Genomic DNA, 18754 nt, shown 5'->3' with positions numbered 1-18754 from the left:
TCTTCAAAGTAGCCACCTTTTGCTTGGATTACTGCTTTGCACACTCTTGGCATTCTCTTGATGAGCTTCAAGAGGTAGTCCCCTGAAATGGTCTTCCAACAGTCTTGAAGGAGTTCCCAGAGATGCTTAGCACTTGTTGGCCCTTTTGCCTTCACTCTGCGGTCCAGCTCACCCCAAACCATCTCGATTGGGTTCAGGTCCGGTGACTGTGGAGGCCAGGTCATCTGGCGCAGCACCCCATCACGCTCCTTCATGGTCAAATAGCCCTTACTTTCAAAGTTTTCCAAATTTTTCGGCTGACTGACTGACCTTCATTTCTTAAAGTAATGATGGCCACTCGTTTTTCTTTACTTAGCTGCTTTTTTCTTGCCATAATACAAATTCTAACAGTCTATTCAGTAGGACTATCAGCTGTGTATCCACCTGACTTCTCCTCAACGCAACTGATGGTCCCAACCCCATTTATAAGGCAAGAAATCCCACTTATTAAACCTGACAGGGCACACCTGTGAAGTGAAAACCATTTCAGGGGACTACCTCTTGAAGCTCATCAAGAGAATGCCAAGAGTGTGCAAAGCAGTTATCAAAGCAAAAGGTGGCTACTTTGAAGAACCTAGAATATGACATATTTTCAGTTGTTTCACACTTGTTTGCTATGTATATAATTCCACATGTGTTAATTCATAGTTTTGATGCCTTCATAGTCATGAAAATAAAGAAAACTCTTTGAATGAGAAGGTGTGTCCAAACTTTTGGTCTGTACTGTGTATATATATCTATCTATCACACGCATATATACATATACACACAAACTATAAATAATCATAATTAAAAACTCACAGCAAACATCTTCATTAACAATTCCTGCTGTTCCTTTTCAGCTTCGGTTTTTATATTGTCATCACATTCATATCCATTTTTAGCCAAATAATCAAGATAATTGGTGAACAGTTGAGACCTCCAGTATTGTTCCTGGGAGAAAAAAATAAAAAAAAGACACTCAAACATTACACATTGGCTCAAATATACACACTAGACCAGGGATCAGTAACCTCCGGCACTCCAGGTGTTGTGAAACTACATCTCCCATCATGCACACTTGCTTGGCTGTTCTCTGAACTCCCACAGAAGTGAAAGGAGCATGCTGGGAGTTGTAGTTTCACAACAGCTGGAAGGCCGGAGGTTGCTGACCCCTGCACTAGCCTAACAATAGGTCAATATAATTAAAGTCCTGAAATAGTAATTTAAAATTCACTATAGCGCATTGTTATACGCTATGCTTGTATTTATGGCCGGTCTATACGGAATACATAGAATGTCCAGTACTAATACTTTCCTTAACGGCCCTTTACACAGGGTGAAAATCGGCCAGATAATCGCTAACAAGGGTTCACAGGAACGCTCATTAGCGATTATGTGGCGGTGTAAAGATGCCGCTGATTACTAAACGCTCATTCATCGGAATCTATGATCGTTTGTGTAGGCACCTAAATCGTCATTTGCAGACAGCAGATCGTGCGGTCTAAACACGTCCCCCTGCTGGTAAATGAGTCTGTATGGGGACGAGCGATGGCATTAGCAATTACTGCTCCCCATGTTGTGGTGAAGATCACTGCATGTAAATACAGTGGTATCCTCCACTGACGAGCAGGCGATCACTTGCTAAATTGTTCTGTCTAAAGGGACCTTTACTAGCTTGACACTAATTGCTCGCCGCATGAATCACATTGCATTCCTCTCCTGTAGACTTTCACCTAGTTATGTTGTAAGCACATGTCCTCCTAATGTCAGTTTTCTTACCTCCATCTGTCCCTTCTCTGTAGTAATTTGACAGTAAGGAAATTTGAAGGGCAGAATAGCCACAGCTGGACGCGGAAGCGTTGGTGGAAACCTTGAGCCTTTACAAGGGATGCACCTTTAATTACAAAAGAAAAACATAAAAATAAAAAAAATCATCAACAGGTAGTCTTCTGCAGGTGTTGTGTGCAACTCCGTATGATTCCTTTTTCTTATGCACTATCCAGGGGAAGTCACGGACATATGGGGGAGAACTTCCAATTGGGACACCTTTTTACCAGCCAAAACAGTGGCCTACAGACGGATAATTCTACATCAGGGCTCAGCACCCTTTTTGGCCGCTGTGAAACTACAATTCCCAGCATGCTCCATTCATTTCTATATGAGTTCTGAGGAGAGCAGAGCAAGAATGCATGCTGGGAGTTATAGTTTCACAACAGCTGGACTGCCAGAGATTGCCTGCTTATTAGATCCAGTCTGGCCAGTAATGGACTGCGGCGTTCATGTGTGTGAATTCTTTGCTGCAGCTAAGCAAGTCTGGCAAGGAGAAGTCGAGCAGTAGCGCTAGATCCGATAGCTTTTTTTCTACAGCTTTTATTTTATTTTTTGCATTTGACACCCCTTTAATTCTGAATGCTGCATGGCCCCATTTAAGACTCGGGAGTGTACTGCAGATTCTGCTGACATTCCGACACTGCCCCCAGCCGCCCCCCCACCTGTCAGTGACGTAATGAAGAGGCTCCGACTCAGTTCACTAAGGCAGCCCCCTTTTTATCTGTTATAAATCAACCATGCTGGAGAACTTTTTTTATGGCCCCAGACAAGTCTTGTAATGTTAACTTTGCAAAGCAAGCAATGAGCAAATTAGATGATTAATGGTAACTAACCTTAACTGCTGGGGGTTCTCATGGACACCGACCACCCAGCAGTGATCTGACTTTCCTTTGCAATGTTCCCTGGTGTTACACACGGGCGTCCAGGTATGTCCAAGGGATCTGTTCAGCAGCCGCACAACACCCTCTGAATCTACGTAACAGGGGCTCCCTAATAACAAAATGTACGCAAGTTACCATCGTCCTCATAGTAAAGTAGATCATCAACGTTCAGCCATGCTTTTTAATAGGGGGAGGTTTTAACACTCTCATATTTGGCGTTCTGACCTATAGTTGTGTATGCGAATGCCATATACAGTATATGGAAGCCATTACACCATGTGCCACACAAATTATTTCTCGTCTAGAAGGAAGATAGCTCTTCTCAAGATAAAGGTAAGTTAATCTGCATATTTTCTTTCCTAGGGGCATTGCCCGTAAGACTCCTTACACCAGCTGGCAGTCTCCACAAGTTTATTGCATTTAAACTTTTTTTTTTTTTTTAAATTGGGAATTCAGATGCAGCCCACGACTTAGACTTATCACAGGGCCACACATCACGTTTAGGGTCCATTCACACGTCCATATGTGTTTTGCGGATCCGCAAATTGCAAAAACGAGATTTTTGGAAAACTTACCAGTAAAATCTCTTTCTCGCTCTTCATTGGGGGACACAGAGACCGTGGGTATAGCTATGCCCTCTAAGAGGCGTTGACACTAGTAAAAGCTGTTAGCGCCTCCCCTGGCTTCTTTACCCGCTCCAGCCTGGAGAGAGAGCTTCAGTTTGTGAGAAGCAAGTAAACCAATGAAAAACATGGAACAGCAACAATGCCGAGAACCGAACCAGGTTCTAACCAGCAACAGCCACACTGTGGCCAAACAACAATACTGGGTGGGTGCTGTGTTCCCCAATGAAGAGCGAGAAAGAGATTTTACTCGCCCATATTCATTGGGGGACATTGAGACCGTGGGACGTCCTAGAGCAGTCCACAGGGAGGGAAAACCACAGACCCATCGAGCAAGCGCCCCTGCAGACAACTAAGAACTACTGCCTGCAAGACCAAGCGGCACCCGCTGATGCATAAGTGTGCACCTGCCAGAATTTAGCGAGAAGTAGCCGCCTTGCACAACTGTGTGGCTGAACCTTGAATCCTCCGAGCCCAAGAGCGCCCACCGCTCTGGTGGAGTGAGCCGTGACACTGAAGGGCGGAACCCTGCCCCGGGTGCAGTACGCTTAAGCAAATGCAGACGTGCAATTGCCACCCTGGAGGCTGCCAATGCCCAGCGAGGACCCTCCGGGATGTCAAAAAAAGGAGAGTCCGTACGCCGGAAGGAACTGGAGGCTGGCAAATAGATTGCCAGAGCCCTGACAACGTCCAAATGATCTAACTCACTTTCCCTAGGGTGTGAAGGGAAGGGACACAGTGATGGAAGGACAATTTCTTCATTGAAATGGAAACCAGAGACCACCGTCGGGAGAAAGTAATGAACGGGCCGGGGAACTGCTTATGCCTGTCAGAACCAGAAGGTTCTCTGCAAGAGAGCGCCCCAACCCGGACACCCGTCTGATGGATGCGATAGCCAAAAGAAAAAGACCACCTTCGAGGATAGGAGTCGGAGTGACATCTCCCGCAAGGTTCAAGGGAAGAATTCCGGAGCGCTGAAAGGACTAAGGTCAGATCCCAAGGCGGTAAAGGAGGACGGTATGGAGGAACCGTATATGCCATTCCCTGAAGGAAGGTATTATGGGCCCCGGGTGGGTCAGAGGACGCTGGAAAAGGATACACAGCAAGGAAATAATGGCCAAACCAAAAACCCAGGACCGCAGGATCCACCCCTGCTAAAGAGAAGCGCTCCACGGAAATGATAAGTGGTCCACCAATGTCCCCCGAGCCAAAGAGGCTTGTGGGGAGACTGAGAAGCTGGCTGATAAGCTACAGAGAAAAAAACACCTGAATGAGGCATGTCCAACCACAAGCAAGGAATCAACACCTTGAATAGGTAAAAGTAGAGACGATATGAGAATCACCGGCGGTGGAGTTCAGTCAGCGACAGTGTATTGACGGTGTAGCAACACTGCTCGACGGAAATTTCGACCAGACCAAGATGAGAGAAAAAACTCCTGCCTCGAGGAGGAAGAATAGAAGGGGTGTTCCGTTCCAGGAACGAAACTCCATCAACAGTCGTGACAGCAACCCCGATCATCCTGGCGTGGCGAGTCTCGTAGTCTAGCCACAGAATGTGCAGTGAAAAGGCATGACTACCATCGGACTGACATGGCAGTCACTAGTCAAGTAATGAGAGAGGTAGTTGTAGATACGGGTAGCACACCAAGGACCAATGGGTAGGATTTGGCAAAAACGTCACAGCCCAACAGTCGGGCCGGAACAAGACTTGGAAGAAAAAACACACAGAACTAATACCCTGCATCAACATAGATGAGGGGAAGTAGTAACGTAGGAGCTACCAAGGTTTGCGGAGTGGCCGTGAACCCTGAGCCCGAGGAAAAAGTGGCAGGGTGAAGCCCATTCCTCATCTGAGATTGGCACTACACAGAAGTAGCCACCGGATGATAGTGGAGGTGCCATACTCCACCTAAGGAGGAGGCCATACAGCGTACGCCACAGAATTCAGCGGTAGAAGAATCCGTCACCTGACGAAGGAACCGTGCAGGAGGAGCCAGAGTATGTGAAGGCTACTCCCGGTCCCCTGTACCGTAGGAGCCGCAGCGTGCCCCACTAGCACAAACTGAGGGGCAGACTAGAGGAATCCAGTAGAAGCCATGGTACCATACTGCTCCAGGGAAGGAGAGCTAATCTTAAATCCTCCACCTGGGAAGGGCGTTGAACAGGAAGAACCGCCAAGCCAGCGTCAGGGTAGAACCCCTACCTGATGGAATGCCGCACTGCAGCGACTGCGAACGCTAGTACCAGCGAAAAAACGGCGCACCAGCAGAGGAGAACACGCTGCAAAGCTGAACCAGAGTGCCAGCACAACCACTTCCCACATCAGGAATGATGGATAGAGAATATAGAGTCAGTGCAATACTCGACTCGCCATGGTGTACACACTACACATTGTTGAAGACACATATTGGTTCAATGGAGGACCCTGAAGATTGGGGACGCTAGGACACATGAGTGGTGCTGGGCAACCCCGTGAGGAGAGAGGTTGTCATATTAATGCCCCAAACCGACACTGGTGGAATACCATTAGAAGAAGAGTACAGGGCACCAGCGTGTATTGATACTCGCTACGCTCCACTTGTAGAAGAAGCTAATGCCTCTATAGCCCAGGTGTAGTTGAAGTGCAACATCCAAGATGTGTACTCATTCCCCACAGTAGTGGATCACTGTGGAAAGGGCAATGTTGCAATTATCCCACCAATGAAAGGGGGTAATGCTTGCGGCAAGCACTGCACTCAGTGGTAGTGCAAGTACCCCACCATGAAGGGTGGCAATGCAGTAATGCATCTAGCAGGAACTGAATCCAAGTAGAGCGAATACGCCTCTTATGGGGTAAGATGTACAGTAAACACTGAAGCTGGGATAATGCCATAGCGCCACCGAGGGAAGAGACTAACGCATATGAAAAAATAAAGAAATCTTCAGGAGATTCCTGAAGCTCTCTCTCCAGGCTGGAGGGGGTATAGCTGCCGGGGGAGGAGCTAACAGCTTTTACTAGTGTCAACGCCTCCTAGAGGACATGGCTATACCCATGGTCTCTGTGTCCCCCAATGAATATGGGAGAGAAAACATGGACCCCGGCAATGTGCGTTCCGCACATCGCCGGCACTCTCATAGAAAATGCCTTTTCTTGTCCAAGAATAGGACATGTTCTATTTTTTTGGGGGGGGGATCCGCAAATGCAGATGCGGACAGCGCATTCCGGCCCCATTGAAAATGAATGGGTCCGCACCTTTTCTGCAAAATTGCGGAACGGATGAGGACCCATTTTGCGGACGTGTGAATGAACCCTTAGCCAGGGAAAGGAATAAAAAGGTATATACACCTGCAAATGATCCAATAGATCGACATGCTACACAGTCTCCATTAGGGCTGTTTCAAACGAGCGAGTCCATTGCAGGAATCACACTCCATGTGTGAGCGCGATTCCCACAATGTTCTCGCTCGTGTAAAACAGCCCTTCACTGTGGCTGCTCAATATTTGTATGGCCAGCAAACTTTGTGGTTTTATTTATTTTTTCTTCAAGCGACAACTGATTTACTGCATCTTGTGTTGTCATTTCTGCAGAATTGTGGTTTTTCATGAAAATACTTATCCATCTGTAATGTTATGTCAAGCTGCTAATTAATTGCATAGGCTAATTACACAAAATAAAAGTAAAGCAGAAAATGCTGTAAGCTTGCTGCCATCTTGTGACCAACTGCAGAACTGCATTTACCAGGAGTTTTCGCCTGTATTTTTTTTTTTCTAATTTAAAAGGATTGTCTGTTTTTTTCCTATGGATGATCTATCCTTTTTGCCTGTCATCTAATCAATTAAAGGGGTTGTCCGCCTTTCTCTCTCTCCTTTTTGGATAGGTCATCAGCATCTGATCAGCGGGGGTCCTAGCTGTTTGAGAAGGCAGCAGGTCAGTGACATCACAACTATAGGTCATGTGGCCTGGGTGCAGCTCAGCCCCATTGAAGTGAATAGGGCGGATCTGCATCCAGGCCATGTGACCTATAGTCATGAAATCACTGGCCTGGGGGAAGTAGCAAGGCAGCCACGTATCTATTGCAAACATGCTGCCTTCTCAAACAGCTGATTGTCAGGGGTCCCAGATGTCGGACCCCCACCGAGGAGATGCTGATGACCTATCCGAAAAGGAGAGAGAGAAAGGCGGACAACCCCTTTAATTGATAGATTAGATGACAGGCAAATATTCCACACAAACAATTTTCAACAAAACACGTCTATGGTATATATTAGACACTACCTTTAATAATCCATATCTGATGAATGTGTGTATTCATTGTTACCAAGGCAGAGAAACAGATAAAGATAATTTAGTGATGTCATCTGTGTCAATGTTCTTAGAAACGCTACCCTATGTTTTTTAGGCTTCATGCACACACAAGTCCTTCCTAATAGGAAATGAAGGATATATCTGGAGGCCTACAGATATGCAAGTGGTTAATAAAAAAAAAAATTCTTGGAGTGACCTGCACCTAATTTATTACAAAGTGCACAGCTCATAATAAATTTGGCACAGTTTGGACTGTAAGCATCCATAAAATTAGGCAAAAATGTGCCAAGTCAAGGATGCCCAACCTGCGGCCCTCCAGCTATTGCAAAATTACAACTGCCAACATGCCTGGACAGCCTACAGCTATTAGGGCATGCTGGGAGTTGTAGTTTTGCAACAGCTGGAGGGCCGCAGGTTGAGCATCCCTGTGCTAAATTATTCCATTAAAAGGCAACATACTTCCCACTAAGGCTACTTTCACACTAGCGTTCGGGGCTCCGCTTGTGAGTTCTGTTTGAAGGGTCTCAGAAGCGGCCCCGAATGCATCCGTCCAGCCCTAATACATTCTGAGTGGACGCGGATCCGCTCAGAATGTTTTAGTCTGGCGGCGTTCAGCCTCCGCTCCGCTGGCGGACACCTGAACGCTGCTTGCAGCGTTCGGGTGTCCGCCTGGCCGTGCGGAGGCAAGCGGATCCGTCCAGACTTACAATGTAAGTCAATGGGGACGGATCCGTTTGAAGATGACACAATATCGCTCAATCTTCAAACGGATCCGTCCCCCATTGACTTTCAATGTAAAGTCTGGACGGATCCGTTCAGGCTACTTTCACACTTAGAATTTTTTCTAAGTTATAATGCAGACGGATCCGTTCTGAACGGATACAAACGTCTGCATTATAGGAGCGGATCCGTCTGAGGAGACATCAGACGGATCCGCTCTGAACGCTAGTGTGAAAGTAGCCTAAACCTCACCAACTTTTTATTCTTTTTGGTGTAAAAGGTGAAACCAGTGTGCAATCTGCAAAAGCTTTAGGCTACTTTCCAGGGCTGTGGAGTCGGAGGCAATTTTGAGTACCTGGAGTCGGAGTCAGCAAAAAATGAACCGACTCCTACTAGATTCAAATAGGAATTATAATTAAAAAAAAGCAAGTTTAAATGTCCCAATTCACAAAATAGTTAATTAATTACAGTATTTTTCGCCCTATAAGACGCACCTAGGTTTTTGAGGAGGAAAAATAATAATAATTTGAACCAAAAGGTGTGCTTTTGAACTAATGGTGGTCTGTGGGTGGCACTGTTATGGGGGCATCTGTGGGTGGCACCTATGGGGGATCATTGTGGGGGCATCTGTGGATGACACATATATAGCATCTTATCTTATGTGTCATCCACAGATTCCCCCCCCCCCCCCCCCCCCATAACAGTGTCCCTGTGTAATGAATGGGGGCCGGCATCTGTTTCTGTAATGGCAGCGGGGCCCGATGCCTGCTTCATTCATAAAGTGGGCGGAGCAGGCACGTGACGTAGTGAGCTACGCTACGAGCGCCCACCCGGCCTCCTGACTGCCAAGAAGTTAGTAGTAAGTAGTACAGCGCTAGATTTAAGATGATTGGAATACTTTAACAATACCCACAAGTTAGATATGATTACTGTATACTACATTGAGCGGGGCCCGTTGTAGTAGAATACAGTGACTGCACCGGGCCCCGCTGCCATTACAGAAACAGATGCCGGCCCTCAGCCCCTCCTCCCTCTTAGCCTATTCACGGATGGTCGCAGCATTCGCCCCCATAAGACACACTGCTATTTTTCCCCCAATTTTTGTGAAAAATACAGTACTTCTCTACTGTAAGAATAAAGGCCAATGCATGCTGTGCGTCACGTTACCGCAAAACGAACACGTTAAGTGACCATGAAGAAGCATGATTTTCACATGCTTCACTATATGGCACGCAACGCAGTTAAGGAGCGGCAATACTTATACTTTCCATTGTGTTGTGTTCCGCTGTTACAGGGAACGCAACGCCCATGGTTAACCTAGCCTCTCACTGATAACTGATTAAGTAAATATGTTTTTTGCAGGACTAGACACTTGTATAAGTGAAGGGAATGGATGGTCAATAGCTCAAGACTGAAGCTGTAAACCATTTGAAAAACTGCTGTCATTCAGCTAAGGCTATAAAAACTTGTAAACTCAGATTGTTAGCTTAAACTTTAAACATGACTATGGGATTCTACTAGGGAAATCATGTTTTACAATAAATGCCCCTTCCCCTGCCCCGTCCTGGATCCTCCCACTGCCCGATCTTCAGCAGAAGATCCGCACACAAAGGAGAAGGCAGCAGCTTCCTGGCCAGTAGTTCTGTGGTAATGACATGTATGCTGCCTTTCTTTCCTTCAAGGAATGTATAAAATACATTCGCATATTAAATACAGGAGGAGTCGGAAGTACCAAAAACTGAGGAGTCGGACCATTTATCTACCGACTCCACAGCCCTGCTACTTTCACACTTGCGGCAGAGTGATCAGGCAAGCAGTTCCGTCACCAGAACAACGTATGCCAACTGATGGCATTTGTAAGACTGATCAGGATCCGGATCAGTGTTAAAAATGTATGTCTGATCAGTAAGAAAAATGAATTGAAATGCCGGATCCGTCTTTCCGGTGTCATCCGGCATTTATTTTTTTCAGACCAGAACGACGGATCCGGCATTCTGAATACTAATACTAATACATTCCTATGGAAAAAAATGCCGGATCCGGCATTCAGGCAAGTCTTCAGTGTTTTTGGCCGGAGATAAAACCGTAGCATGCTGCGGTTTTATCTTTTGCCTGATCAGTCAAAAAGACTGAACTGTAGAGATCCTGATGCATCCTGATCGGATCGCTCTCTATTCAGAATGCATGGGGATAAAACTGATCAGTTCTTTTCCGGCATTGAGCCCTTTTGACGGAACTCGGTGCCGGAAAAGAAAAACGCTTGTGTGAAAGGCCAAGTTGGTAAAAAAAAAACAAAAAAACAAACAAAAAAAAAACCTCATAATTCTCAGACTTAGAGATTCATCTTACCTTCAGCGCTGAATCCAAGCCAGGAGAGGGAACTTTTCTTAGACAGTGGAAGGGGGTTGCCATGCAAGACCTGCCTCTTTCGTTTACCAAGCTCAAGAAGCTGTACTCCAAGACACTGGTCTCCGTCAAAGCCAGTCCCTGTAACAGGAGAAAAGATGAAATACAACATCACCTCAAATACATTGGTCAACATGCTGCTTCATTCATTAGAATCTGAACGTCCACCTGATCTGCCCAGTGTTGGTGGTCACACATGCTCGGCAGCGCACTCTCACCACCAAGACTCTCTTGTACTCGGTCGGCAGAGTGACCACCGCTATTATACAGACCAGCCAGCAAGAATATGCGCTAGAAGCGACTTTTTCTCACCAACAATGGACACAGAGTGAACGTTCTGAGAGGGAATCAAAACAATAGCAGGGTGCGCCATAACAAGTATGTAATAGTAGTTTTGATATCAAGGAACAGTTTACTTAAATTAATATTTAAGGGGGTTATGCAGGCATACTCTTTGACCCAATCTGAATCTAGCGTGCAGAAGCAACTGCATGCTAGGCAGTCAATAGCTGGCAAGTATTGTATAGGGTCTCTACTTGGCATCAGGAGCTTGCCTCGGTACACCCAATGTCAAATCAGGAGAGTATGTCTGCACAACCCCTTTAGAAGGTAAAATACTGTTTGAATATTTAATGTCTGCCACATTTATAAGAAACCAATGAAACTTTTCCACAAGGCTGCAGAAATCAATGCTGTAATATCCGACCAAGGCATATAGAATGTATTCCAAAAGAGACAAATTACAGCATTCAGGTCAGTTTAGATGGCAGAGAAGTAAGGAAAGCAATTAAGTCCCTGGTATATTACCATCAATGGCAGACAATAATAGATTATTATATTACACGCAATGATATATGTATTGTTTCTCCATAGATACCAACCTCTGTGATAAACAATGAGAAGCTGCTCCCCATGCCCTGCCATGCAGACCACGGGCCCGAGAAGGCTGAAGATCTCCTTCTGAACTCCACCTACAGTGAAGATGCGAACTAATAAGGCATTTGTAGCGCATGCCACCCATCCCTGGCCCATGCACACTGCTTGGATGTCCTCTCCTTTGGGCATGTCCACCATCCATTCCTTGCTGTTGTCCCATGAGCTGAAGTGCAGACACTGAAGTTTGCTGTATAATAAAAATAATTTGAAAAATGACCCTCTGTAGCACTTAAAACATAATTATAAAGGAGGTCTTATTGCAGGCACTGGTGGCATATCACTGCAATATTCCATGATTGTTCAGGTACCCACCCTGAAAAAGCCAAACATTCCTAGTGTGATCAACAAGGACCTGATCAGACATTGGTGGTATATCCTAACAGTATGTCACCAATGTCTGCGGTAAGACCCCCTTTAAGTTATGAAGACTGCAGGTGTATTGCGCTACATATATACCTACATAGAAAAATCACAGTGGTCAGTTTTGATTGGTTCCTGATCGACAATCAAATAAAAATGTTTGAAACCCGCCACGCCATTTATATGCACATGTATAATGGATGTGGACAGGACTTGCCACATCAACGGTATACAAAAAAGTGAAAATATTGTTGTCTTCAACCCGTGATAAAAACCCATGAAGCCTGCCCGCATTAACCCTCACCTTGCTAGCTCTTCAGTGCCATCACAAGCCAGCAGCACAGCTTCTTGGGACATATCTGCTATAGTGTGGTTGAGGGTATTAGTCAAGTGGATTGCGTGGTGTATGGACGTGTCATGAAACTCTACATCTATGGCATTGTCCTGTTCATCATTGTAGCAGCGTATAACACCGATAGAATTCCACATCTAAGGGAAAAGAACAAAGGGTTTAGAAAGACCTCTGGCAAATATAGTACGTAGGGTCCTCACTGTCCACATTCCAAGTATGGCACATCAATGTGATAGAGGACCGTCCATTCTAAACAGTAGATATGGCAGACTTCAGATGCATGCAGTACTACGTTTCCCCTGCAGCTGTTTGCAGGGGGTGTGAGGTTTTACCTTTCAGGGTGTGAAAGGGGCGCTTGAGTCTGAAAACAACTTTTCTTGGTGAGAACATACGTTTTACTTTGCTGTTAATATTGCAAAAGCTATGAACACATAATTTATCATCAGAATATATAATTACAAGCTGATGTAATTTGCTGAATACTTTATACCGCTGGTCTCTACTGATACTTACCATGAAGCGATGTAAAAGATGTGAAGGGGTAGAGCCCGGCTGGAAAGGCTTTTGTGGAGGGGTTGGCATTGGACCACTATAAGTAGGTTTTGAAGGATAAGGAACAGCTTGTGCCTTGAAGGACTGATCGCCCTCCTGCCCTCCTGGTTTCTCAGCATCATTAGCTTTCAAGGATGGGACATCTAAAGCAAGCAGCAAAATGAGTGGCTGTGAATAGTTTCTTAATCTTTACCTAACATATCTAAATGCATCATCTGCCTCCTGACAATATAATGTCGTACCAAAGCTCCAGTCTACAATAAAAGAACACCCTGAAGAACAGTCTGTGTAAGAGCATGGTAAAATTATCAGTGTGTTCTCAAACTTCTCACAGACATAAAGGATGTATTACACTGGCAGATAGACTGCCAGATCATCGCTTACAAACGTTTAGTGTAATACTTCCGCTGATTCCCTAATGAACGAGCAAATACTCATTCATCGGGCATCAGGTTTAAAAATCATTGTTTGCTGGTGGGAGATTGTGCCGTCTTATCACGGTCTGCTGCCGGCAAATAGTGATTCAGTATGGGGACGAGCGATGGCATTAGTGATCACTCGTCCCCATACTGAAAAGGAGATTGCTGCATGTAATAGGAGCAATCTCCTCCACTAACGAGGAGGCGATTGCCAGGAAGAAGCGCTTCCCTCCCGACAGTCGCCTGCATAATCGCACAGTCTAATACAGCCTTAAGGGTCCATTCACATGTCCGTAAGTGTTTTGCCGATCCGCAAAACACGGACACCTGCAATGTGCGATCCGCAATGCAGTTACAATAAAAGAACACCCTGAAGAACAGTCTGTGTAAGAGCATGGTAAAATTATCAGTGTGTTCTCAAACTTCTCACCGACATAAAGGATGTATTACACTGGCAGATAGACTGCCAGATCATCGCTAACAAACGTCGCCTGCATAATCGCACAGTCTAATACAGCCTTAAGGGTCCATTTACACGTCCGTAAGTGTTTTGCCGATCCGCAAATTGCGGATCCGCAAAACACGGACACCTGCAATGTGCGATCCGCACATCGCAGACACTATAAGGGTCCATTCACACGTCCGTTGTTTCTTTCCTGATCTGTTCCATTTTTTGCGAAACAGATCTGGACCAGTTCTGTACCCATTCATTTTCAATGGGTCCTGAAAATAATCAGACATTGAGCTGTGCGATTTTTTTCAGGACCCATTGAAAATGAATGGGTACAGAACTGGTCCAGATCTGTTCCGCAAAAAACGGAACAGATCAGGAAAGAAACAACGGACGTGTGAATGGACCCTAATAGAAAATGCCTTTTCTGGTCCGCAATTGCGGACAAGAATAGGACATGTTCTATTTTTTCCAGGAACGAAATTGCGGATCCCGAAAAAACTGATCCCGAGAAAAATGATGCGGATCCCGAAAAAACTGATGCGGATCCAGGAAATGTGGATTTGCATCCGTTCCAGCCCCATTGAAAGTGAATGGGTCCGCAAATTGCGGAACGAATGCGGACCCAAATTACGGACGTGTGAATGGACCCTAAGAGTGAGGATTCTTATTGTAATTCTCTAGGGAGGCTTTTCAGACTGAAATGTGTCACCTAAAGAATTGTCATCGTCATCCAAGATGGCTCGCTTTTTCACGTGACCAGAAATAGGTGTGAAGTCATCATCATCTTCGTTTCCTACTGAAGCCTCGTGATCAATCATATCTCCATTCAAAAAGTCTTCATCGCCGTCGTCGTCACCGTCAAAGAGCTCATCGTAGTCTTTTTTTGCAGCACTTGACACCTACAGGAGGGAATCAAACCAGAATACAGACATTTACATCTTGATCCCATTCATGGGATAGAGGGTTTTCTTTACTCTACAGAAGGGGTGCACAATCTATTCTGGTCTGAGGGCCACACAGAGTGAACCAATCCCAAGGGCCAAAAATAAAACTTAAAAAGGGGGTAATGCCAGCTAAAATATTTATGGCATATCGAATAAAAGTAGATTTTTGTGAAACTCACCTGTAAAATCTCTTTCTTGCTTAGTTCATTGGGGTACACAGGACCGTGGGTATAGCTGCTTGCTGCCACTAGGAGGCGACACTAGGCTGAAAAGTGATAACTCCTCCCCTGCAGGCTATACCCCCTTCAGCCTGGAGAGAGCACATCAGTACGTACAAGAAGGCGTATCAACTCCGAAAAAAACGCCACCAAACAGCTGGCTCCTGGCCGCAACTGTGGAAGTAGAACTAAAAGGCCAAGTCCGCAGGATTCACCTCTGGTCAAGAGAACGCCCCCTAGGGAGCGGAATATTGGTAGACCAGTGCCCTTATAGCCGTAGAGGCTTGTGGTGAGATTTCTAGTGAGAGAAGCTGCTTGAAAAACCACCAAGAAACAAACGCCTGAGCCAGGCGTGCCCCACTGCAGGCCAAAGAATCAATACCTTGTGAGAAAGGTAAAGTAAAGCCAATGTGAGCACCGACAGTGATGGGAAGCCCCGTCCATATATTAACAAAGTGGCGACCCTGCCTAGGAGGGCAGATGAGTGGAACAAAGATGAGAGAAATACTCTTGCCGGGTGAAGTTCGATTACGACGTCCAACACCTCCACCGTACCAGAGGAACCCTGGGCCCGTGAAAAAATAGAGATGGGCTTCCAGAGTCGTACAACCCATGGCTACTGGTCAGCTAGACAGAAGGATAAGGTGATCAGTTATCCAACTCGAGGAGAGACCGGAAAGGAAAAAAAGTGTGATCCGTTCCAGGGACGAAACCCCTACTAGCGGGGGACGTCATGACAGACACCCGCTCTACCCGTCTTGGGAAGGCTCTCAGTCCACCCCCAGAATGAGCAGTGAAAGAACAACCACCATTGGCTTTAGGTGACGTAGACATTACTGCTATCTGAAGAGAGGTAGCACCGATGGCGTTACGGTATGACTAGTAGAATCCAAGTCCCGCTTAGAACGGCAATCTAGTGGTTGACGAGTGCCGTAGGGACTGAGCTACCCAGTAGAACGTACTCGAAGGTAGGTGCTGATCAGCCATGGCAACTACGCCATCGTCACGCCGGAGTCGACGACAGAAGGACAACAGTTGTCAGAGCCACGGACCCTTATCGGTAGTGTAAACCAGAAAGAGGCCAGAACTAAAGCCCATTCCCATCTGAGACTGGCGCTCTACAGAATCTAGTGGTAATGCGACACTCCGCCTGAAGATGAGGCCATACAAGGGAAGCCCCAAGAGTAATGCTCACGCCATACTCCAGCAGAGGAGTAGGCCACACCGTAGAGGTCACTGATTCTCGTGTTAGAAGAATCCGTTACCTGACGAAAGAACTGTGCAGTAGGAACCTTAGCATGTAATGGTGACGCAAACACCCCTTGTGCAGTAGGAGCTACCGCATGCTCCGCCAGCGTGGACATGAGGGGAAGGTCTGAGGACATCCAGTAGAAGTCATGGTATCAAGCTGGCCCAGTTAGTAGAGCTAACCTTAAACCCTCCACCTCAAAAGGGTGCTGAACAGGAGCAACTGCCGAAGTAGTACCAGGGTAGAACCCCTACCTGAGGGGGGCTGTCCCACTACAGCGATTACGAGCATCTAGCCCTAGCGTGAAGACTACCCTGCGAAGGAGAACCCGTTGTAGTAATCACTGCGGAGTGCCAGCATAACACCCTCACCTAGATAAGGATGAGGAGTGGACGAAGCATCCGGAGTCAGTGGAATATTCTGCTTGCTGGATCTGCCTCCTACGACACTAAGCTAAAAACGGATATGCTCTCTCCAGGCTGAAGGGGTATAGTCTGCAGGGGAGGAGTTATCACTTTTCAGCCTAGTGTCGCCTCCTAGTGGCAGCAAGCAGCTATACCCACGGTCCTGTGTACCCCAATGATACCAGTGAGAAAATATAATATCTGATAAGTGCTGGTTCCACTTTCAGGACTCCCGTCTATCAGGAGAATGGGGGCCCTCTTCCTCTCTGTCCACACTCTGTTTCCATACATGTTAGCAGCCACTCAGCATGTCTGTGACCAAATAGTTGGGGGCCGCATGTGTTCCACGACTGCAGGCCGTGTACCCCTGCTCTAACATGTTAGTAATCAGAAGAAAGGAGGAGTGTATGGCAAAAGGCCCCACATCCTTACTAAAAATACATCACAGGTAAACAGTGGGGAACAGCATGACTTACCTTGGTGCTGGCTGACATGGTGCCCCCTTGGCAGACATTCTCAAGCACTCCCAGATTGCCTTCATTGTCAGTGTAAGCAACCTGAGCCAGCTTTGGATGCCACGAGAGACAACAGACCGTAAATCCCTTTTCGTGTTCCACCCTATGGAAACGGAAAGACACAATGAGAATGTAGATATACATATAGGAGGTGAACTCGATCAACAGATTAAGGTCTCATGCAAAAAGACAAAGAAATCTATTTTCCCAATGGGTCATACAGTATGGTTATAGAATTCTGTAAAAATCTGATAAATGATTAAAAAATACCAAGGTGTGCATCTCATGCTGTGTTACTAGCTTAATCTACCATAGGTGCATTGCTTCTAGGGACTTTAACGGAGCCCGCGAGGACTAATGTTCCCTAAAAATAATGTGCGCTTGTAGAACAGTCTCATTGTCACCAATCCTCTAACAATAACGACATGGACATAAGGGAGGTCAAAAAACCCTGTGTGTTTGCAGTCACATTATGGGGTCCCGTGTTGCTTGAGACACCCGAGACCCCAATTTCAGGATCCACTATCAGTACTTTAGAAATCGCAGCCTTACCTTTCCAAGCAGGTTTTGTTTAACACGTTCCAAGCCGCTATACGGCCATTGATACTTCCAGCTACGATAAACTGTCCGCATGGAGACCAAGTCACCACATTCAGGGGCTGAGAAGCAGAAGAAAAAAAAAGGGAGGTCAGATCCATGAAAATTCAGCTTGCAGATCAAACAGCGTATTGTGCTCTAAACATAAAACGGCACAAAATCCAATATGGAAACCATAAAAACACCTGCTGAATTTCACCTTTATAACATCTCGGTACAAATCAATGACTGTGCCCACAGCCTTCAGTGTGTGATGAAAGAACCCAAATAAAGGCTCTCAGCGATGTGTGAAATGACGGTACTACGCCCACAAGAGAGTTTTAAAATAAATCCTACCACGGGTGTGGAAAAGACTGACGATTTAAGATTTAAAGTTACACTGATATTGTCAAATCGTTTTGATATAAAAGAAAATGGAGTGCATATAAACTAAGCAACTCGGGCATTCCGAAAAGATGGGTTTACAAAGGCTATACTATAGCAAGACATGCAGGATTATGATTTTTTTTTTATTAATTAATACATTTGCTTAGGTCCATAGGCTGTGTGTGATATTGCAGCTCAGCCCAATTCACTTCAATGAAGCAGAGATGTAATATCAAACACATCCCAAGGACAGGAAGATAGTAGGCATGTTTTCTAATCTTGCACTATCCCCTTAAACATGTTTTCCTAACATTTACTTTTATGGATCATCAGGGTGATAGGTCATAAAACTGATCTGACTGCGGGAACCCACTCCAGGAGAAAAGTGGCCGTGCATACATGGTTGTTACCCATTAAAGAATGAACTGTACACGGCTATATTACCGTGCCTCTATATCTCAGATTTGTGATGGTTATACATCATATTACGAAGACCGTGTCTCTCTGAAAAAAGAACTGCTTCAAAGAAAGGGTATCATCGACTTACGGCACACAACAGAGCGTGGTATGGCGGCACAGAGACCCTGCCGCTGTTGGTAGACAGCGTTGCTGAGCTCAGCA

At 45.8% G+C, this 18754-nt stretch overlaps 1 protein-coding gene across 3 annotated transcripts in view; it reads right to left on the bottom strand.

Annotated features, from left to right (window-relative positions):
- Window positions 1-18754, bottom strand: part of WDHD1 (WD repeat and HMG-box DNA binding protein 1) — a 153218-nt gene that overhangs the window by 48469 nt on the left and 85995 nt on the right. For all 3 annotated transcript variants that reach the window (XM_040411516.1, XM_040411515.1, XM_040411517.1), the window contains 10 exons: window positions 17723-17829; window positions 17132-17273; window positions 14550-14739; window positions 12929-13110; window positions 12368-12552; window positions 11649-11890; window positions 10711-10848; window positions 2685-2841; window positions 1801-1915; window positions 841-972 (listed from right to left, as the gene is read on the bottom strand). In XM_040411516.1, the coding sequence (XP_040267450.1) occupies window positions 841-972; window positions 1801-1915; window positions 2685-2841; window positions 10711-10848; window positions 11649-11890; window positions 12368-12552; window positions 12929-13110; window positions 14550-14739; window positions 17132-17273; window positions 17723-17829 (1590 nt within the window). The remainder of the gene's footprint in view (window positions 1-840; window positions 973-1800; window positions 1916-2684; window positions 2842-10710; window positions 10849-11648; window positions 11891-12367; window positions 12553-12928; window positions 13111-14549; window positions 14740-17131; window positions 17274-17722; window positions 17830-18754) is intronic.

The sequence above is a fragment of the Bufo bufo genome, chromosome 11 (assembly GCF_905171765.1).
Source record: "Bufo bufo chromosome 11, aBufBuf1.1, whole genome shotgun sequence".
Classification (NCBI taxonomy): Eukaryota; Metazoa; Chordata; class Amphibia; order Anura; family Bufonidae; genus Bufo; species Bufo bufo.
Note: the sequence above shows the minus strand (reverse complement) of the source record. Positions and strands in the feature narration are given on the sequence as shown.